Genomic DNA, 22,687 nt, shown 5'->3' with positions numbered 1-22,687 from the left:
CAGAAGCGGGGCCGGCGGGGCGCAGCGGCCTCTGGAGAGCAGCTGTGGGGCGAACCGTCGTGTGCGTGGCGGCCCCGGGCGCGACTTTTCCCGCGTTTTCCGTGGAGGAGGCGGCGGGAGTTCGGGGGAGGAGGCAAGCGTCGCCCCCCTGAGTCCGAGAGCGGGCGCGGCGCGGCGCGGCCCACCATGCCCCTGGAGACCACCCAGGCGCAGGACGAGGAGGCGTACAGCTTGGTGGCCAGCCTGGACAACGTCCGCAACCTGTCCACCATCCTCAGGGCCATCCACTTCCGAGACCACGCCACGTGCTTCGCCACCCAGAACGGCATCAAGGTGACGGTGGAAAACGCCAAGTGCGTGCAAGCCAACGCTTTCATTCAGGTACGGGCGCGGCCGCCGCCTCAACCTCGGGGGAGCCGCGACCCCCAACCTCATCCGCGTTGGAGGACAGAACCGCAGGATCTGAGTGTGTGTGTGTGTGTGTGTATGTGTGTGTGTTGGAGGACAGAACCGCAGGATCTGAGTGTGTGTGTGTGTGTGTGTGTGTGTGTGTGTGTGTGTGTGTTGGAGGACAGAACCGCAGGATCTGAGTGTGTGTGTGTGTGTGTGTGTGTGTGTGTGTTGGAGGACAGAACCGCAGGGTCTGAGGGTGTGGGGTTTGTGTGTGTGTGTGTGTGTGTGTGTGTGCATCCTCGTCTGCGTTGGAGGACAGAACTGTAGGATCTGAGGGTGTGTGTGTGTGTGTGCATCCTTGTCCGCGTTGGAGTACAGATCCATAGGATCTGAGGGTGTGTGTATATGTGTGTGTGTATGTAGCCTCGTCTGCGTTGAAGGACAGAACAGCAGGATCTGAGGGTGTGTATGAGTGAGTGAGTGTGTGTGAGTGTGTGTGTGTGTGTGTGCATCCTTGTCTGCGTTGGAGGACAGAACCGCAGGATCTGAGGGTGTGTATGTGTGGTGTGTGTGTGTGTGTGTGTGTGTGTGTGTGTGTGCGCGCGCGCATGTAACCTCGTCCATGTTGGAGGACAGAACCACAGGATCTGAGGTTTTGTGTGTGTGTGTGTGTGTGTGCGCGCACGTGCACGTGCATCTGTGTGCGTGCACTCTTGTCCGCGTTGGAGGACAGAACCGCAGGATCTGAGAGGGTGTGTGGTGTGTGTGTTTTAACCCCTTTCCTGGAAACAGAGTCTTTGCCCCCATCTGACAGAGCTGGTGGCTTCCAGTGATGTGTACATTGTATTCAGCTAACCCGTAGACCACGCACTGGACTGTTGTGTGTAAGTTAACAAACTCCTTGACAGGCACCTTAGTCACCTGAGACAGGTTCCCTGTCTTATTCCCATTTTGCATGCCTGGGGACTGAGGCTGAGAGTTGACGAGTACCGGCTGCCTCAAAGCCAGCTGCTGACAAGGAACCCAGGATATTTGTCTCTACCGCGCATGTTCTTGACTGCTCAGTTATTTAAAATAATAATAATAAAAAGTTGTTTCTATTGTTTATAATAGAATCTTATTCAAAATAATATTTGTATGATTCTAATAGGATTTCGTATTTCAGCATTTTTTGTGTATACCTGAGTAAACACTCTGACTTGAGATATAGAGGGATTTTTTTCTTTTTTGTTATGTTTTGGGCAATATGCAGAGATGCTCAGGGATCATTACTGGCTGTGCTCCTAGATCCATACCGGGTGCCCAGCATGGAACTAGTTTCAGCACCTTCTCTGCAATATTCTCTCTCTCTCTCTGACCCCTGAAGGTGTATCTTCTTATTTGTCTTCTGTGTCCTGAAAAGAATTTGAAAACTAGTTTCACTTCTGCACTATTAAATTACTTTGCTGTTTTCAAAATGGCCTTATTAAGGTAGGGAGATAGCTTATATCTAAAACTAGATGAAGAATCCTTGATAAAGTTTTAGATGATGAACAAAACCACTGCTATTCCTTTATCTGTTGAGCAATGTAAGTCTAGTGGATAATGGTTGGGGAAAAGCCTAAGATGTCTAGATTGGGGCGGGGAGAGAACATGAAGCATTGGAGTGCATCCCTGAGTTCAGTCCCCAGCATCCACAGTTCCCCAAGCCCAATAGGTATGACCCTCTAGACCCCCACCCCAACCCCAAATACCTTGTGAAGACCCAATTCCCCTAAAAATGTCTTGATTGCTGGGGGCCATAGAGATAGTGTAATGGATAGGGCCCTTGCCTTGCACACAACCAACCCAGATTCCATCCCCAGCATTCCATATGGTTCTCCAAGCACCTCCAGGAATAATTCCTGAATTTAGAAGACAGGAATAACCCGTGAGCATTGCCAGTGTGGCCCAAAAAGCATTAAAAAGTCTTGATCAGAAACAAGTTTCACGATGTGTTATTTTAAAAAGCGTATGTATTCCAGCATCACACATTTGTTTCATTCTTTAATTTGTTTTAATACAGTTTGATTTTTTTTTTCTGTAGGCTGGGGTATTTCAAGAGTTTTCAGTTCAGGAAGAATCTGTTACTTTTCGAATTAATTTAACTGTCCTTTTAGACTGTTTATCTATTTTTGGATCAAGTCCTACGCCAGGTAAGCCATTTTATTATAATGACATAAAAATTTAGACAGAATAGCTAATACTGGACAAAGTATTAGAATGTAAGCGATACAAACATATTAGAAAATTTTCACTTCATTCTTCATTGATCACAAAAATTCTGACTTCTCATAGTAATAGAAATGTGCTTAAGAATCCTTTCATATGCAGAAGTATTTACGTTTGTCTTTTTTTTTTCAATTTACAAAGGGTTTTAAATTTGAATTCACCGAAGACTTTGAATATGTTGTAAAATATCAGTAACATTTTAACGTTGTAAAATGTCTTGCTTTACCACCTAGCTTATTCAGAATTACCATTTGTGGCAGAGGAAACATAGAAACCTATTCTTTGGCTTCATTTATGTTGAAAACTAATTTTTCCCTTTGAGCTGTTTTTTATGTCCATTTTCCAAATTCTTTCTGATTTTTGTTTAGCGATTATAAGAATCGATTTGCTCAAGCAGGCCCAGTAACGTCTCCGTCATGAGACTTGTTGTTACTGTGTTTGGTATATTCAATACGTCATGGATAGCTTGCCAGGCTTTGCCATGCAGGTGAAATACTCTTGGTAGCTTGCCAGGCTCTCCAAGAGGGGCGGAGGAATCGAACCCGGTTGGCCGGGCTGGCTGAGCGCAAGGCAAACGCCCTGCAGCTGTGCTATCGCTCTGAGTTTAATTGCTGTGGATATAAAACTATTAAGTCATTGAAAGAGTGGTTTTATGTCATAGAAAAGCAATCAAGAGACTAAGGGAAAATTCTGTTGAAGTTCTTTATAAAATAATTTTAATTTGTACTAATAATTCATTAGTATTAAATGTACTTTTTTAATGTTGTGTTCTCCAGCTCATTTTTCATAAATATATCTGCCTTCTCCCTTCCCTCATTGTGGCTCTCTCCTACTGTAACCTCAACAGTGGTTTGTGATGCTGAAATCCTAAATTCATTTAATCACCTTCTGTTTTTCTTATAATCTGATCTTAAAATTTAAGGTAAGGAATATCTCCACATAGAAAAGGTTGGAAGGATCCTTATAGTAAAGAAATTAACAGAGGTGAAACCTATCCAACAGTCCACTGTTGTACACATTGAGCCCTCAAGACACAGCATAATGAATTTTGCACAATTCTCCTTAGAGCACTGGTCCATGGGGAGTTTCTATTTGAAAAATATATGTATAACATTAGTAAGCTGTTTTGAGTGGTTTTAGGCAAGCTGGAAAATGACTTCAGAGAGTTAACATTTTATTCTGGTCCTGAATTTTCTTGCCATTATTTTGGGACTTGTCTATGCACGACTGTCATCAGGAGAAATGTGACCCCTTCTTAGGAGGAGGCACATTAGTGCTAGAAATTGCACAGGATATTTTTTTTGTTTGTTTGTTTGTCTGTTTTTGGGTCACACCCGGCGATACATAGGGGTTAATCCTGGCTCTGCACTCAGAAATCATGCCTGAGGTACTCAGGGGACCATATGGGATGCTGGGAATCAAACCCAGGTTGGCTGCATACAAGGCAAACGCTCTACCCTCTGTGCTATCGCTCCAGCCCCACGGAGGATATTCTTGAACAGTTCTATGTGTCATTTGAGGAAACACTGAACCCAGAGCTTTAAAGTTTAGACAGAAAGTGTGATGTTTTTCTGTTTTTCAGGGACTTTAACTGCACTCCGCTTGTGCTACCAAGGTTATGGTTACCCATTGATGTTATTTTTGGAAGAAGGAGGAGTGGTGACTGTCTGTAAAATCAATACTCAGGAGCCTGAGGAAACTCTGGATTTTGACTTTTGCAGCACCAATGTTATTAATAAAATTATTCTGCAGTCCGAGGGACTCCGTGAAGCATTTTCTGAACTGGATATGACAAGTGAGGTCCTCCAGATCACTATGTCTCCTGACAAACCTTACTTCAGGTACTTGAGCGCTCTGCTCTCAGTATAGTCTCCTCTCCCTGCTTTCAGATTTACTTGGACTGCAGAACTTTTATTATCCGGGTTCTAGTTATACTGAGTTCACACCCAACAATACTAAAGGGACCATGTGATTGCCAAGACTGAACCCTGGGCTGTTGCATGCCTAATATGTGTTTCAGCACTCTATTCTTTGAGCTCTCTCTCCCTGGCTCAAAGATCCATTTTTTCTTTTTTAGGAGCTGAGGATCAAAGTCATGTATCTCATGTATGCAAGGGAGCTCTCTACTGCTGAGATGCATTCCTCATCCTCAGGATCCTAGAATTTTTAGAACTTCAGAGAGCTATTACTCTCACCACATATGTACAGATTGGGAAATTTCATGTCCAGGATATATTACTGTTTAAGGCTTCACATTTAATGTTTTTAGGTGTGCAGCCTAGTCTCATAATTCATGTTGTTGTTTTTTTTTGGGGGGGGGTCACACCCAACGATGCTCAGGGGTTATTCCTGGCTCTGCACTCAGGAATTATTTCTGGCGATGCTTGGGGGACCATATGGGATGCCAGGGATCGAACCCAGGTTGGCTGCGTGCAAGGCAAACACCCTACCCGCTGTGCTATCGCTCCGGCCTCTCATAATTCATATTGTTGTCCTAGTTACTGTTGGTGAGGTTATGTGATGAGGGAAAGGTTCATAAACTTTGGAAAAGATTCATATTACATGGGCTCGCTTTCTCTTTCAAGGTAGTAGGGGAAGCAAAGTGAAGTAGATGTTCCCTATGCATTCACCAAGTTGCTGGTCATAGCTTACCTGTAGGAAGGATTAGCTTAAATTCAAGGCTAACAGATACAGAAAATACCACAGAGGGAATAAAATTGCATACTAGTAAGTGCCAGGATAATATCAAATAATAGAGATGTTGAGGAACCAGGACAGGCACAAATGCTTAAGAGAGGATTGGGCAGGGGCAGGGTCGAGGGGAGCAGCTTTCAGCTTTCAATACAATGCCAGAACGTTTCTAGCTGCTCCAGACATATTTTCCCCACACATAATGAAATGACATGTCTCCTTCAATTTAGGGTCAATTTAGAGAGAGGATCTAAATATTCTCTTTGGAAATATTTCAGAACACAACAAAGGAGTTAAATAAGTGGAGAATGAGAAGTTTACATTGTTCTTTTCTATTTACTTGAAAGTAACTGTAGCCCTTATAGCATTAGGCAGTTGAAACTTTGGCACAAGGTCTGTTGAATTGTTAACCAAAATAAAAATAAGTAAAACCTTATTTTAGCTGCATGGAATAAACTTTCAGGCAATTAAAGAGCATTTCAAAGGGTTCTCATGCCAGTGATCTGTCTTTTCATGGTCACAGTATGTGACTGCAATAAGGGGAAGGAGGTGGTGGTAATAAACTGGAAATTGACTTAAAAGAAAATGTTTCATTTGAGGTGCCTTTGACACTTAGAGGACTGTTGGGTATGGAGGTATAAAGCTCTAGAGATTTGGGAACCCTCATTGTGAGTGGTCATAGATAGGAGGGCTCCGAGAGAGACCTTAAGTTAGAAGAAAAGACAAAAGGTGAATCCTGGAGAAATCCACCTTGACTTAATCTTATTCTATCACTGGGTTCGTTTAGTACTTAATATGTAACCCCATAGCAAATGATCACTAAGTTCTTCCAGAGTTAGCAAACACCTAAACATTTATAAATTTTCTACACATAAACTACCAATAGTATCAATCAAGAAAACTATGAAATAGAATGGTCTAAAAATACACAAGCACTTGGTGTGGGCAATAGAGGGACCCCAATTCCTGCCTGCAGTTGGTGGTGGTCAGGGGTTTTCCTCTTCCCCCCTCCCCTCGCATCCCCCAACTCCCTATCTCCAGTGTTATGTACTTCTTGCTTAAGAAGGAAAGTAAAAGTCCCTATCTCAATAGGGTTTAAGGCCATGAAAACAGGCAGGTGCCCCCAGGATCTGTGACTGATACTCTCTAAAGCTGTGAATTCCACAGCATATATGGGCTCTTCATTTGGTCTGTGAAACAGTCTTGCCTGCATTTGTTTACATGACTGTTTCACTCACCCGAATCAGCTTTTTAAGGAAGGGTTTTCTTTATTTGGACCCTAATGCAGTTTATTATTGAACCGCTGAATTAATGAGTTGATTTTTTTTGCTACAGATTATTAATTTTTATGTTTTTATTTGTGTCCATTTTTCCCTTTTTTGTTGTCTTTCTGTTCTTGTTCTCTTTTGTAGGTTATCCACTTTCGGAAATGCTGGGAACTCTCACCTTGACTATCCCAAAGATTCTGATTTGATAGAATCATTCCAGTGTAGTCAGACTCAGGTCAACAGGTCAGTTGATACAGAGGTTGCCTTTGATCATGCAGAAATCCCAATTTTCTTTTAAATGCTTTTTATTTTTGTTTTTAAAAAAATTCAGACTGTTGATAGCATTTTAAAAATTGAACAGTATGATTTACCAGGAAGTTCCCGTTTGTAATAGATGGAAATTAGATAATAGTACATTAGAATGATAATATTGGACTGAATCTTGTATTTATTTATTGGTCATTCTTGGCTCTCAGCCTTCACTTGATTTATGAGCACTGCTTTGTCCAAATAACAGCTTTTTTTTTTTTGGCTTTTTGGGTCACACCCAGCGATGCACAGGGGTTACTCCTCGCTCTATATTCAGGAATTACTCCTGGTGGTGCTCAAGGGACCATATGGGATGCTGGGAATCAAACCTGGGTCAGCCGCATGCAAGGCAAATGCCCTACCCGCTGTGCTATTGCTCCAGCCCCCAAATAACAGCTTTTTATTTACTCTTTCAGATACAAGATTTCTTTACTGAAACCCTCCACAAAGGCCTTAGTTCTATCTTGTAAAGTGTCTATTCGGACAGATAACCGAGGATTCCTCTCATTGCAATATATGATTAGAAATGAAGATGGACAAATATGTTTTGTGGAATATTACTGCTGCCCGGATGAAGAAGTCCCTGAATCTGAGTCTTAAGTATAATGGACAGCCCACTATGCTATTTATGCAGGTGTTCATGACAGGTCATGTTCTCATTCTGGGTAGATGAGTCTCACTGGGTTTTCTCAAGGGAAGAAGCAGGGAGGGGTTAGGCACACTTGTTGGATCCCTGGCACTAATAGTTGGGATGTATTTTGTAAGTAACTTTGATATTACTAGATTATCCAGCACCTGGACTATCCTGTAGTTCTCTTTTGAACATATGGAATTATTTATGAACCATCATGAATAAATTATACCTTCACTTCTACTTATGTAGGACATGTTCAAGTGTCTAGCAATGTAGGTTAGTGAAGCCATTTCTAAAATGTTCTTTATTTAGGAATTAGGGAATGCAAAGGCATAGAAATATTGATAACTAGCTTTAATACTTGAGAAAGTGTCTAAAAATGGTGGTTCTCAGAGTTTGCCTAGACCACCAGCATCAGCATCACCTTGAAACTTGTCAGAAATTCTGGAGGCTGGCCCCACTCTGCTCCTGCTTGTGAAATAGAGGTGCATGCTTACATTTAAGGGACACTTTTTTTAAAAAAAAAAAAAAGTATTTCATTGCACTGAAGTGATTGCTCTTACCTGCAATTTCTTCACAAATTTTTTGTTTTATACACTGTCAGACAAGTTTGAATCATTATATGATTTATTATTTAAATTAACATTGAAGAAATCTATGAACAGGATATAAATGTCTTCATTTACTAACTTCTGGTTTTCAAAACTCTTCAGTGTAATCAGTATTTACCAGATGTCTTCTATTTGATTTTGAGTTTTTTAGCCAAACCAAGTTGTAGAAAACCATTTATTAAGTAATTTTGCACTTATTTGGGTAATTTTCAATGAAATAATTTTTGGACTGTAGCTATCTAATAAAATGCGTTTAAAAGTATGTGATGTGTTCTTTAGAAGGAAAACTATGTAACTGAAATAAAATTTTGAAACCATCTTATGCTCAGTGTCTCTTAGTAGACAACCATTATTGACCAGTGGGGTGGAATAATTCTTCATAGGCAAAATATGTCACCCCGTTTCGAGATTCATCACACCCTGATCCTTACCCACTAATGACAGTTATGTCACCATACACCCTCACCCTTTCCCAAATAAGCATGTTGTCATATTTACCCAAAATCTGAGGGCTTATTTGGAATGCTTTGCCTTGGAAGAGATCACATTGCATTAGAGGAAATTGGTGGAGAGTAATGCAGCAAAGTCCTGGGAAAGGTTTCGCCACATAAACTGAAACTCTGGGCCCAGGCGCATATACCAGGCTGGGTGTGTAGTCCGGCATGAGGACCTGCTAACTCACGTGTCTTCTCAGCACCTCAGCATGCTCAACGGACACAAAAGAAGTACTCTGTGAAGTGGAGTATATGTTGAAAAAAGAATGAATCTACAAAATACGGTCCTTAGAGTTTCTGATTAAACACCAAGAATAAAAACATTGAAAACTGATACACACATTTAATCAGTCAAAATGGAAGGATTTTAGTATTTTTAAATTTAAATAGGGCAGGCCATCTTTGAAGCGTTCAGCATAAGAGAAAGAACACATGGAGGGTGCGGGATCCCGGAGGGGAAAAAAAAAAGAAAAAACAGGTTCCAAAAAGAGCCGAGTTCACCTGCAAGTTCCAGATGGAGTAGGTGCCGCATCCCGCCTTCCCCAGATGGAACCCCGGTGACCAGAAGCCTCTACAAACACAGCTCGAGTATGCGGGAACAAGGACTTTTTCTCAAAACCGCGCGGCATCTCTCTATATACAAAGTGATCAATGAGAAGTAAACCACCCAATCTTTCTCCCTGAAAGTCAGAGTTAAGTTTGGAGCACGGCCACAGCCCCAGAAACACAAGGACTTAATGCAGAACCCAGCAGCTTAAAGCAGAAAAGTGAAAGGACTATGCGTTAATACAGGCCATCAAGTCTGCTGGAGGGGAAAGGGTGTTGCCCCATTCGCCCTCTCTTCTCTGGAAAGAAGGATGGCGGCCGCATGGGAGCCTTGTGGACAGCAGGTATGAGCCGGGGGTGTGGGGGCGACTAAAACCTCATGGGAAGGGGGGCGTTCCGGTCCGTCCTTCACGCCCTACCGAGGTCACCAGTTGCCCCCCACGAGCGGCTCTCCAGCACGGCCACAGCCCCAGAAGCACAAGGGCTTAATGCAGAACCCAGCAGCTTGGAGCAGAAAAGTGAAAGGACTATGCGTTAATCCAGGCAATCATTTCTGCCCAGAGGGGAAAGGGTGTTGCCCCATTCGCCCTCTCCTCTCTGGAAAGAAAGATGGCGGCCACATGGGAGCCTTGTGGACAGCAGGTATGAGCCGGGAGTGTGGGGGCGACTAAAACCTCATGGGAAGGGGGGCGTTCCGGTCCGTCCTTCACGCCCTACCGAGGTCACCAGTTGCCCCCCACGAGCGGCTCTCCAGCATGGCCACAGCCCCAGAAGCACAAGGGCTTAATGCAGAACCCAGCAGCTTGGAGCAGAAAAGTGAAAGGACTATGCGTTAATCCAGGCAATCATTTCTGCCCAGAGGGGAAAGGGTGTTGCTCCCTTCCGCCCTCCTCCCTCTGGAAAGAAAGATGGCGGCCACATGGGAGCCTTGTGGACAGCAGGTATGAGCCGGGGGTGTGGGGGCGACTAAAACCTCATGGGAAGGGGGGCGTTCCGGTCCGTCCTTCACGCCCTACCGAGGTCACCAGTCACCCCCCACGAGCGGCTCTCCAGCACAGCCACGGCCCCAGAAGCACAAGGACTTAATGCAGAACCCAGCAGCTTGGAGCAGAAAAGTGAACGGACTATGCATTGACCCAGGCCATCAAGTCTGCCGGAGGGGAAAGGGTGTTGCCCCATTCGCCCTCTCCTCTCTGGAAAGAAAGATGGCGGCCACATGGGAGCCTTGTGGACAGCAGGTATGAGCCGGGAGTGTGGGGGCGACTAAAACCTCCTGGGAAGGGGGGCATTCCGGTCCGTCCTTCATGCCCTACCGAGGTCACCAGTTGCCCCCCACGAGCGGCTCTCCAGCACGGCCACAGCCCCAGAAGCACAAGGGCTTAATGCAGAACCCAGCAGCTTGGAGCAGAAAAGTGAAAGGACTATGCGTTAATCCAGGCAATCATTTCTGCCCAGAGGGGAAAGGGTGTTGCTCCCTTCCGCCCTCCTCCCTCTGGAAAGAAAGATGGCGGCCACATGGGAGCCTTGTGGACAGCAGGTATGAGCCAGGGGTGTGGGGGCGACTAAAACCTCATGGGAAGGGGGGCGTTCCGGTCCGTCCTTCACGCCCTACCGAGGTCACCAGTTGCCCCCCACGAGCGGCTCTCCAGCACAGCCACGGCCCCAGAAGCACAAGGACTTAATGCAGAACCCAGCAGCTTGGAGCAGAAAAGTGAACGGACAATGCATTGATCCAGGCCATCAAGTCTGCCGGAGGGGAAAGGGTGTTGCCCCATTCGCCCTCTCCTCTCTGGAAAGAAAGATGGCGGCCACATGGGAGCCTTGTGGACAGCAGGTATGAGCCGGGGGAGTGGGGGCGACTAAAACCTCATGGGTCGGGGGGCGTTCCGGTCCGTCCTTCACGCCCTACCGAGGTCACAAGTCGCCCCCCGCGAGCGGCTCTCCAGCACAGCCATGGCCCCAGAAGCACAAGGACTTAATGCAGAACCCAGCAGCTTGGAGCAGAAAAGTGAACAGACTATGCGTTGACCCAGGCCATCAAGTCTGCCGGAGGGGAAAGGGTGTTGCCCCATTCGCCCTCTCCTCTCTGGAAAGAAAGATGGCGGCCACATGGGAGCCTTGTGGACAGCAGGTATGAGCCGGGGGAGTGGGGGCGACTAAAACCTCATGGGTCGGGGGGCGTTCCGGTCCGTCCTTCACGCCCTACCGAGGTCACAAGTCGCCCCCCGCGAGCGGCTCTCCAGCACGGCCATGGCCCCAGAAGCACAAGGACTTAATGCAGAACCCAGCAGCTTGGAGCAGAAAAGTGAACAGACTATGCGTTGACCCAGGCCATCAAGTCTGCCGGAGGGGAAAGGGTGTTGCCCCATTCGCCCTCTCCTCTCTGGAAAGAAAGATGGCGGCCACATGGGAGCCTTGTGGACAGCAGGTATGAGCCGGGAGTGTGGGGGCGACTAAAACCTCATGGGAAGGGGGGCGTTTCGGTCCGCCCTTCACGCCCTACCGAGGCCACCAGTTACCCCCCACGAGCGGCTCTCCAGCACGGCCACGACTCCAGAACACAGAAACCAATTTCTTAACTATCTGACTTTCAGTAGAAATACTTCCAGGGTCAATAGGTAAAATAGCAGAAATCCAAAACCAACATTTAATTCTTGAACCCAGCTGTAGAAAGCAAATCACTTCACAATGCTTTTTCAGCATGTCTGATTTGGGGGGGGGGTAAACTCTAAATAATAGTGGTGAATCTTTTATTGAAACAATCTAATCAAAGCAGATAGAGTGTTAACTAGAATTCATCTGCCTCACAGGGACGGGGAGGGGTGGGGGGTGGGGTTTTATTGGGGTTCTTCATGGGAAAAAATAAGTATTGGTAAAGGGAAATGTGTTTGATATTTGCATGACTGAGACATAAACCTGAAAGCTTTGTAACCTTTCCCACAGTGATTCAATAAATAAATTAAAAAAAAAATTTAAATAGGGCAGTTGTTTCTTGGCAGTTCCATTTGTATAGCCATACTTTGAACTGTGTGTAGTATGTAATAAACATTCCAGCATAATGAATTCTAGTCATTTGGCCCTGGATTCAGGAGTAGGAAAGAGTTCAGAGTGCTGGAGTGTGCTTTGCATGTGGGAGCTGCAGGATGGTCCCCTGAGTGGAGGAAGTCTTAAACATGAAGGTTAAAAAAAAAATGAAGGTTAAGCTTGTAGTTCAGTTTAATAAGACGACTTGTTCTTTGGCAGTGGAGCACACCTGGGAGTGCTTAGGGGCTGTTCAGGTGGTGCTCGGAGAGGAGGTGCTGGGATGGAAACAGGCTCCTGTGTTCAGCTCATTGAGCTCTCTCTGTGGTCCTAAGACTCAGATTTTTGCACATTTAAAAACTATCATTTCGGGTCGTATTTACTTTACATCTATAGAGACGTACATGTGTAGCTACATGGAATTCAGAAATTAATGAAATATTTAACATCTAATATAGTATTGGGTTAATAATTTTTTGTGCCTGTGCTATTCGGCTTAAGAATTTTTTAGGGGCCGGCTAGAGCAATAGAACAGGTAGGGCATTTGCCTTGCAAGCGGCCGACCCGGGTTCGATTCCCAGCATTCCATATGGTCCCCTGACCACCGCCAGGAGTAATTCCTGAATGCATGAGCAAGGGGTAACCCCTGTGCATCGCCGGTTGTGACCCAAATAGCAAAAAAATAAATAAAATAATTTTCTAGGGCCAGGAGCAATATAGCACATCAAGTAGGGTATTTGCCTTGTACGCGACCAACCCAGGTTCAATTCCCAGAATCCCATATAAACCCCTGAGCACTGCCAGGAGTAATTCCTGAGTGCAGAGCCAAGAGTAACCCCAGTGCATCACTGGTGTGGCCCCCCACTTCCCCCCTAAAAGGAATTTTCTAGTTTAATTTAGTTCTAGTTCCCACAAAGAACCACTAGGGGGAGCGCTTTCCCATGCTGAGCCTGGCACTTCAGTAATGGCAAATTTATGCTGGAGTATATAGAAATTTAAATTTTTAAAACTTTAGATTGTCTTCTTGAATTTTATCATTTTCCATCATTGAAATTTTACTAACCATGAATGGGTAGATAATCTTCCATTTTTAGTTTGTTATTCCTTACTTGATTGCTTCCAATTAGGATTAATGAAATGTTTCAAAATAATTAAAATGTATTGAACCTCTTTTCTATATAATGACAAGCATAAAGGCGGCAGTACTGTGGATCATATGGGATGCCGGTGACCCAACCCTGAAATTCAGCGCCTGTCTCTGAGGAGAGCTCCTATTCACTCTACTCGGGGTGATTTTTTCAGATGAGGGAGGCTGTTTTGTCCCTTTCCCCCTTAACCTTGCGTTCACACTACCATTTTCCCTTGGCTCCTACCTGAAACAAAATCTTCTGGGCCCTCAGAAGCTGAGGAAATGAGTGGAGCTGGAGCACATAGGTCCAGGGCCCCAGCCGCCCTGCATGCTCTGACTAGTTCCCACTTCAGGAAGGGTCAGCTGGGTGTATCTCCCAAACCAAAAGGCAGAGGGCTAAAGTGACCGTGGTGATCCATGATGAGCATCCAAGCACCCCCCTCCAGACAGGACCGCAGTCTCAAATGCTGGTTTTTTGGAAGTGGCTAAAGGAGAGGGGCAGCTGCCAAGAGGGCTTATATTTCTATGGTAGTAGGGCATTTGCCTTGCATGCAGCCAACATGGCCGACCTGAGTTCGATTCCTCCGCCCCTCTCGAAGAGCCCGGCAAGCTACCGAGAGTATCTTGCAAAGCCTGGCAAGCTCCCCGTGAAGTATTCAATATGCCAAACACAGTAACAAGTCTCACGATGGAGACGTTACTGGGCCCGCTCGAGCAAATTGATGAACAACGGGAGGACAGTGACAGTGATAGCATCATTAGAGTCATCAGCAACGTGTATTTCTGCCACAGCATTATTCCTTGGGTACCAGTTATTTACTGGCTTTACAGACTGGAAAAAAAAAGACTGATATGAAATCATTTCTTTGGTGGTCGTGATGGGTAGTAGGGGGGCCCTGTACCCCTGAGTACCAAGCTGTACTCAGGGAATATTCCTGACTCTGTGCTCAGGGATCACTCCTCATGGGGCTCAGGGGACCATATAGGATGCTGGGGATTGAATCTTCGTCAACTACATGCAAGGCAAGTATCTTACCTATAAGCTCTATCTCTCTTGCCCTGAAATGAAATAACCTTTTGGATGAAGAACCAGAATGTGACTCGATAAGCACTGAATGAATGAGAGAGATGTTGACAGACTCTTGGGTCTCCCCCCCAAAAAAAAACACTCAGCTCCCTTAAATAGTTCGGGTTACTGAGAATGAAAAGAAATGTAAACTGAGTTCTCCTTTGTCCCTGAGTACATGGATAAGAAAGGAAGGCATCTAACTTTTGCTACTTTTCCTAGATCCGCATGTGTTCAGGAGCTAAGAATTGAAAACAAAACAAAATAGTCTGAGCATTCCTCACCTTTCAAAAGCCTATTAAGGGCCAGCGTTATAATACAGGGGGTAGGGCATTTGCCTTGCATGGGGCCAACCAGGGTTGGGTCCCCGGCATCCCATATGGTCCCCAGAGTACTGCCAGTAGTAATTCCTGAGTGCAGAGTCAGGAGAAGCCCCTGAGCATCACTGGGTGTGACCCAAAAAGCGAAGTGGGGTAAAAGCCTATTAATTTAGTCTGGTGGGGGAAGGAATATTGGAATGGAAAGGGAAATTATTTGCATTTTATTTAGAAGACCAGAGAAGTCCTTCCTAAAGATTATGGTATGAGTGCAGTAAATAAGATCTGGGCAGTGTTTTCAAAGATCAAACATTTTCTCACACTGAAGTTATGGAGATCTCAGACAGGTCATGACAAAAATAGGGAGTGTTGTGTGTGACACAGCTCAAGTGGAGACCAGGTTTGCCTGACCTCTTGAGCACTAACAATTGAGTCTTGGTGACCCCTAAGAATCGCTGGGCCCCTAGTTTGCAGTAACCCATACATTCCAGTGCATGGAGTATCCCCATCCAATTTAAAATAGTTCCAAACAGTACATTATAGTGCCTGCTAATAAACTACAGGTTATACAACATTTTTTTTCGAAAAAAGTGAATAAAATTAGAGGGAAATGACTGGTAATGGAATCCCAGTTACATAACTTAGTGCTTATATCCAAAAAAAGATTTCTACTTCTTTGCCCCACCAAGTTAAAGGACCCAGTCTCAGTATTTTACCTGTAATGCTAAGTAGACCTTCCCCACGGCCTCTACCATCCTCAGCCCCCACCCAGTCCTTAGTTCTGTTCTGATCCACCAGTGCTACCAATGTTGATAAATAATATTGATTGGTCCAGCACACATTTTCTCAACAAGGTTGACTTCATTGTTGACTGTCTTTGTTGCCACGCCGAGTGTTGTTCAGGGTTTACTGCTGCTCTGAACTAAGGGATCACTCCTGGTGGGCTCCAGAGATGCTGGAGCGCAAAACTGGGTCAGCTACATGCAAGGCAAGTGCCTATCTGCTGTGCTAATCACTCTAGCCCCAATTGCTGACTGTCTTGCGTGGAGGTCTTTCTCTTATGATAAGATCTAGAGGAAAGGAGAAACCATTTGTGCCTTCTTCCCTCTTGTCTTCTCTCTCCTCCTGGCCCAAATTGCTGCTTTGATTTTTTTTTTTTTTATTGAACTGGAAGGCTCATCTGGCCTGAAATAACCTAAATTGGTCACATGACTTTGGACATGTGACCAATCCCTAAAATGCTGACTTCCTAAAAAGTTTCCAATAGGGTCCGAGAGTTCTGAATTTTCTTCCTAAAGAGCAGGGAGATTCTCTTGATTCAACTGGCAGGCCAAGGCTATCAAGATGTCTGCAATGCTTTTAACTGTGGCTATTTAAAAAAAATTTTTTTAAATCTATTGTGGGCCCTTTGCTAGTTTTCAACTTTTAGGTGATTTCTTCTCTTGAGCACAGAAATTCAGAAGCCCAGAGAAGATATCTTCCCAACCCCAGCCATTTAGGATTTCCATACCAATTTTCTGGAGCGATAGCACAGCGGGTAGAGCGTTCGCCTTACAAGCAGCCAACATGGCCGACCCGAGTTCGATTCCTCCGCCCCTCTCGGAGAGCCCGGCAAGCTACCGAGAGTATTCGATATGCCAGACACAGTAACAACAAAGTCTCCAATGGAGACGTTACTGGGCCCGCTCGAGCAAATCGACGATCAACGGGAGGGCCTTTACTTTACTTTTACTTTTATACCAATTTTCTAACTTGAGGACTTAGGCTGGAGTTTGGAGGAATCTGGGCCAAAAGACTGTGTTCCGGAAACACAGTTTCTATAAAATTCCTCAGACATCTCATTATCCCTCAAGTATACCAGAATGTATTTCTCATGGCTGAGATTTGCCTGAAGAAAATATTTTTTCCACAGAGATAGGAGACACAAAATTTTATAGGCAACTTGAGGTTTTTGTTCATGCAGACCTCACTAGAGAGTGATTCTGTATTGTTAGTCTGTAAAATAATACAGGAAACGATTACTTCCTCCACAGAAAACCAAGAAATACTGGGATTCCAAACTTGGGAGGAGAAAGATGCCCAAATCAGGTGAGCCATGGGCAAGACGGGAGAGACTCTGCCTTCTGCTCTGCCACCACCAGGGGGCAGGACGCCCTTTGCCTGAAATCTTCGGGTCCCTGAAAGGACACTGATTTCCACAGCGTGTCTTCGCTGTGATATTATTTATCTCTCTTTCCAGCGGGACAAGTCCTAGCTCACGTTTAAGAACCAGCAAAAATCGTTTCCACACTAGCTTGCCAGCAGCTTTTCCATTGTCACCCACTCTCCTCCGTTTGCTTCCTGGATGGAACACGCGTAAAGAAACGTCTCTATTAGTCACTATGCGGCGGGCACCGGCCTGAGCATGTTACACACATTATCTCATTTTCCCTCACAGCAGCGCCTGTCTCTGAGGCGAGCTCCTATTCCTTTCTCCCAGAGGATGGCAGGGTTGCTTTAGACAGATTGGATGGCTGTGGGGTTCGAGCTCACACTTGTCTGCCTCCAGAACGTTTAACTAGCAGGCATCGTAAAACAGAATTAATTCCTAGGAATGAGTTGAAGTCATGGTTCTTATGATCAGATAAAATAGCTCATGAGTGAGATCGGCATTATTCACAGAGACTTCCGTATGGCCTCAAGTGTGGGTCTGAATTTTTTACCAAGCTTGGAAAAGCGTTCTTGCACCAGCAGTTTTGCTAAAGCATATGCAGTACCCCTTGCTTGAAATTAAAAGAAACCTCGGATCATTTCTCTGCTTCAGTGCTAAGGATTGTATAAAGTTTAACTTGCGAATGTTTGAATCACCGATCATTTCCAACAGAACTTAGTCATTTCATAAAAACTAGTTTATTCTCAGCTGGCTAGAGGGAAGCTCCTTGCCTTGACAGCTCGGAGAAGCCCTACAGGAAAGGAGCTTCCATCGCTTACTTGACCGGTTGCTGGTTTCCTCCTAATCTGATTTCTGCCACCAGCCCTTACCCCTCCTCCTAGCCAGTGCACATCCCCCGGCATCTGCATTCCCCACTGCCCTATGTACCCCCTGCAATCCCACACTCCACCGCACTGCAGTGAACTTACCATTCCTTGAACCCTGCTTCTGCCAAGCCTCTGCACTTCTGCATACAGAGTTCCTTCTTCCAGAAATGGTTTCTTCTCCATCTAGGTGAACTGTTATTTGCCCTTGGACGGGAAAATATCAGATGTAACGCTGAAGGTCTTTCTGGTTTCATCCATGGTCCACTGTCATTGTGCTGAGATGCGTATGACTCCCTGTTTTTTGTGTGTCTTGGTGTCTTTGTCTCACCCTCCAGATTATTTCCATAAGAATTAAGGACTCTGGGGCTACAGCGACAGTACATCAGGCTGAGCCCTTACCTTGCACAAGGTTGACCTGGGCTAGATCCCTGCATCCCATCTGGTCCCCTGACTCCTACCAGGAGTGATCCCTGAATGCAGACCCAGAAGTGAGCCCTGAGCACAGTCACGTGTGGTCCAAAAACTAGAAAAATAAAACAAAGAAAAAAGATTAAAGGAGCCTGTAGTATCATCACTACCATCTGCACTCGTTACCTAGTCGGTGCTGGCCAGGTACTGCTATTTGTTTGGTTTTTTAATTAAAAAAAGGTAAAGGTAAAGGCCCTCCCGTTGTTCGTCCATTTGCTCGAGCGGGCCCAGTAACGTCTCCATTGGAGACTTTTGTTGTTACTGTGTCTGGCATATTGAATACGTCACGGGGAGCTTGCCGGGCTCTGCCGTGCGGGCAAGATACTCTCGGTAGCTTGCCAGGCTCTCCGAGAGGGGCGGAGGAATCGAACTCGGGTCGGCCATGTTGGCTGCGTGCAAGGCAAACGCCCTACCGCTGTGCTATCGCTCCAGTCCATGAGGTGAAACATTCTTTTTTTTTCTCCTTTTCCACACTCAACCCTCTTACAACCCATTTTGGTGGGCATAACCTAGTGGTTATTAATATAGACTCCCTTCACTTCTCTGCTAATAATAACAAGTCCTCCAAGCTACAGAGATAGATGCTTTCCTAGCACCCAGAAGGATGATCTGGGTTTGATCCCAGCAATGTACGTGGTCCCCAGAGCATCCTTAGGAGTGATTCCTGAGCACAGAGCGAGGAGTAAGCTCTGAGCACTGCCCAAAACCCAACCAAAATAGACGAGGTACATTTTACTGAATCTGGCTTAACAGTTTCTGTTCTGTGAGGAAACCAGAAGGTTGGGACACCAGTCCCTATGTGTTCATTTCTTTGTCCCAATGCCAACAGCTGTTCCTAGAATCCTGATTTGGAGCTACCTCCACCCCTTCCCCACTGGGTGTGAGAGCAGGTGGTGCTTCCAGCCCTCTCTTACCCAACATAGCCCCTAATAGTTCCCCCCTCAACTCTGAAGAGACAGCGGTGAGCTACCAGTACACAGAAGGAAGGACAGAACTGAAGTGCCAGTATGTGGAGCATTTATATTTCATCGCTAAGTTATTGCCCAAGAAGGATTTGGCAAACACCAAACTTAGTGAGCTGATCATTTCTTCCCCTCTACTTCTCCTCTGAAGATCATGACTCCCCAAGCTCCATCCCCACCCATGTTCCTTTGTTTTTTCTCCCCAATGTCTAGACCCAGAAGAGCCGGCTCCATTTTGTCCACAGAACCAAAAGGACAGTAGTTCCATTCATGGTAGAAGCCACTGAGGCATTGCTCCTTTTACTCCTCTTGCAGAGAGAAAGAGACACTTGATTCTTCTCATCTTTCTACTGACTTCCGCAATTCAAGACCCAACAAAAATTAAACCAAAATCACTTTTTAAGGGTCAGAGAGATAGTACAAGGGGTAGGCACTTGCCTTCCATGCAACCAACTCCAGTTTGATTCCCAGCATCCCCATATGGGCCCCAGAACACCAGCAGGAGTGGTTCTTGAGGACAGAGCCAGGAGATACCCCTGAACACTGTAGGGATGGCACAAAAACAAAAATAAAAGTCACTTTTCAGATTGCAGTTGTCCGCAAGATGTCTAACAAGGACAGACACGGGCTGAAGCTATATGCATTCATTCTTCTGGTCAGTTAGGTGACTACCTAGAATTTGAAGGCTGAATTTTTGTTTTTTAATTGAGACTATACCAGACTATACTAATTGGTTTTTGTAGATAACAGCATTTACTCCCCGTTGTGCTTTCTCATTCTAATCCTTACTAGAGAAAAGGCTTAGGGAAGCTTGTCGAATGAAAATTGTGAGAGATATCATCAAACACCTGCCCATTGACTTTCCAATCAAGATCAGCTTGGGGTACCATGCAGATTTAGGGGTCACTCCCAGGGCTCCTGCAAGCAGAGTGTATGCAACAAGCCTAGGGTTTTATCCCTGGCCTGTAGAGACAAGCATAGAAATGGACTCTCTCTTACCTCAAGCAAAAGGTACGTCTGTAGTATGTTTGAAAGGCTGGTCTCCCTAAATCTTTTCAGACTAGGTTTGTATTACCTGTATTTTCATGCCACAAATATGACAGAAAGAAATGTATTTCACAGTTTGAATTTGTTAATTCTGCAGTAAGTTGGAAATCCTTTGTTACTGGCCTTTGGCGTTTCCTCTAACTTGAACTGTCTTTGCATCTTTTGCAGCAATGGGTGTGTTCTCTTCTTCCCTGAAAACTTTGCTTCCCATGAGCTCAATTCCTTCTTGACTTTCCTGATTCTTTATTTTGGTTTTTGGGCCACACCACCCTGCCGTGCTCAGGGCTTATTCCTTGCTCTGTGCTCAGAGATCACTCCTGGTGAAGCTCAGGGGCCCTATGGGGTGCAGGGGAATCAAACCCAGGTTGACCATACGCAAGGCAAGCTGCTATCTGTACTATCTCTCCAGCCTGACTTTCTTAATTCTTGAAGATTCTTTTAGAATCCCCTTCTCAATTCCTCTTTCTACATGACCTCTAAGTAAAACAATAGTAATATTACAATAATTAACATTGTACAGACATAGTTTATTATATTCTACTGCATATAATAAAATGCTCTTACATTTTATAACACATATAAAGACAGGAAGTGTCTGTATGTGAAGAGGAAAGATCAAATTTGAGCTATTTTGATTTTATCTATTATCTCCGGCCACGGGACACATCATAAGACACTCCCTACCCATTTTCCATAATTACCACACAATATTTGATGGGGTTCAGACAGTAGGCAACAAATCACAGAGGGGAATATATATATATATATATATATATATATATATATATATATATAGGCTTGTTGGAGAGCCCGGCAAGCTACTAAGAGTATCCTGCCCACACAGCAGAGCCTTGGCAAGCTCCCCATGGTGTATTCGATATGCCAAAAACAGTAACAATAACAGGTCTCATTCCCCTGACCCTGAAAGAGCCTACAATACGGCAGCGTTGGGAAAGACGACTAAGGAGAAAATGCTAAAATCTCAGGGCTGGGACAAATGGAGACGTTACTGGCACCCGCTTGAGTAAATATCGATGACAGGATGACAGTGATACAGTGATAGAGTGATCTCCAAAATAAGTGTTTTCCAAAGTCCTTTCCTGAGTCTTTTTGTCTCACATAAACAAGAAGTTTCTTTCTTTGGGGGGGTTGAAAGGTGCTCCCGTTCAGTGCTCAGGGAGAGGCAACAACAGTGATTCCCCACAACCAGAAGGTGGGTCACTGTGAGGCCAGAGGCTGAAAAGTTGGGAACCACCTGGATCACCCCAGAGGGATTCTTGGACGCGTTCAGGGCTGCAATCAGCAATGCTGGGCGGGGAACTCTAGGGCCCCCCAGGTGGTGCCTGGGATGAAGGCATCTACCCTAACTTCCTTGATGTCAGACTCTCCTCAGACTCCTGCCCATACAGCCTATTAGACATTGCCAAGGAGCTGGACTAACACATACAAAATCAATCTCTTTCTCAGAGCCCCTGCAGCTCCTCCAAGCTGGTTTGCTCTGGCCAATATTATCGCCTTTCACAGTGTCGTCACTCCAGTTGCCCCAGCTAGAAATTTAAAGCTGCCTCCAGCTCTCCACTGATTGGACTGGCTCTAAGATCTGTCAAACATCCTCACAGCTTCTCCATCTACCCTCTCCCCATTTCTTATACTATGACTTCATCAGCATCTCTCATATGGACTACTGTATTAAGGTAAAGGTAAAGGCCCTCCCATTGATCATCGATTTGCTCAAGCGGGCCCAGTAACGTCTCCATTGGAGACTTTGTTGTTACTGTGTTTGGCATACCGAATATGACACGGGGAGCTTGCCAGGCTCTGCCGCGCGGGCTAGATACTCTCGGTAGCTTGCCAGGCTCTCCGAGAGGGGCGGAGGAATCGAACTCGGGTCGGCCATGTTGGCTGCGTGCAAGGCAAACGCCCTACCGCTGTGCTATCGCTCTAGCCCTGTATTGGTTCCGCTAAATCTAACATCTTTCTGTGCCCCATCTTCGTACTGCTCTTGAAATCAATGCACCCATAACAATCATTGATTACATCTCATCTTGCTCAAAACTTGCTCATAAACCTTATGTCTGCTAATAAATTCTAAGTGCCTCTACTTAGCACATGAAACTTTTCTGGATCTGTGATCTTCCTACATGTTCCTTCTTGCATACCTTAAACTCTAGCTTCTTAAACTGTGAGGTCATGTAACTGTCAACATTTTTGTTTTAAACTAAACAATACTCGCTCCTTCCCACTCTCCCTGCTCCCTCTCTCTTTCTTCCTCTCTCTTGCTCTTTCTTCCTCTCTTCCTCTCTCTTTCTTCCTCTTTCTGTCTCTCTTTTTTCCTTTTCTTCCTATTTTTCTTTCCTTTTTCTCTTTCCTTTTCTTCCTTTTTTCTTTCCTTTTTCTCTTTCTTTCCTTTCTTTCCCTCCACATCTGGAAGTGCTCATGGTTTACTCCTAGATCTGCACTCAG

The 22,687-nt window shown here is 45.2% G+C and overlaps 1 protein-coding gene across 1 annotated transcript; it reads left to right on the top strand.

Moving 5' to 3' along the window:
• The first annotated feature begins 184 nt into the window (after positions 1–184).
• RAD1 (RAD1 checkpoint DNA exonuclease) lies at positions 185–8,475 on the top strand. The gene is made up of 5 exons (XM_056112082.1): positions 185–381; positions 2,459–2,567; positions 4,226–4,484; positions 6,747–6,845; positions 7,328–8,475. Exons 1-5 carry the CDS (start codon positions 187–189, stop codon positions 7,509–7,511), a joined length of 846 nt encoding a protein of 281 aa, XP_055968057.1. The 5' UTR covers positions 185–186; the 3' UTR covers positions 7,512–8,475.
• Positions 8,476–22,687: the final 14,212 nt, after the last annotated feature.

Source organism: Sorex fumeus, unplaced genomic scaffold, assembly GCF_029834395.1.
Source record: "Sorex fumeus unplaced genomic scaffold, SorFum_2.1 ptg000015l, whole genome shotgun sequence".
NCBI lineage: Eukaryota > Metazoa > Chordata > Mammalia > Eulipotyphla > Soricidae > Sorex > Sorex fumeus.
Note: the sequence above shows the minus strand (reverse complement) of the source record. Positions and strands in the feature narration are given on the sequence as shown.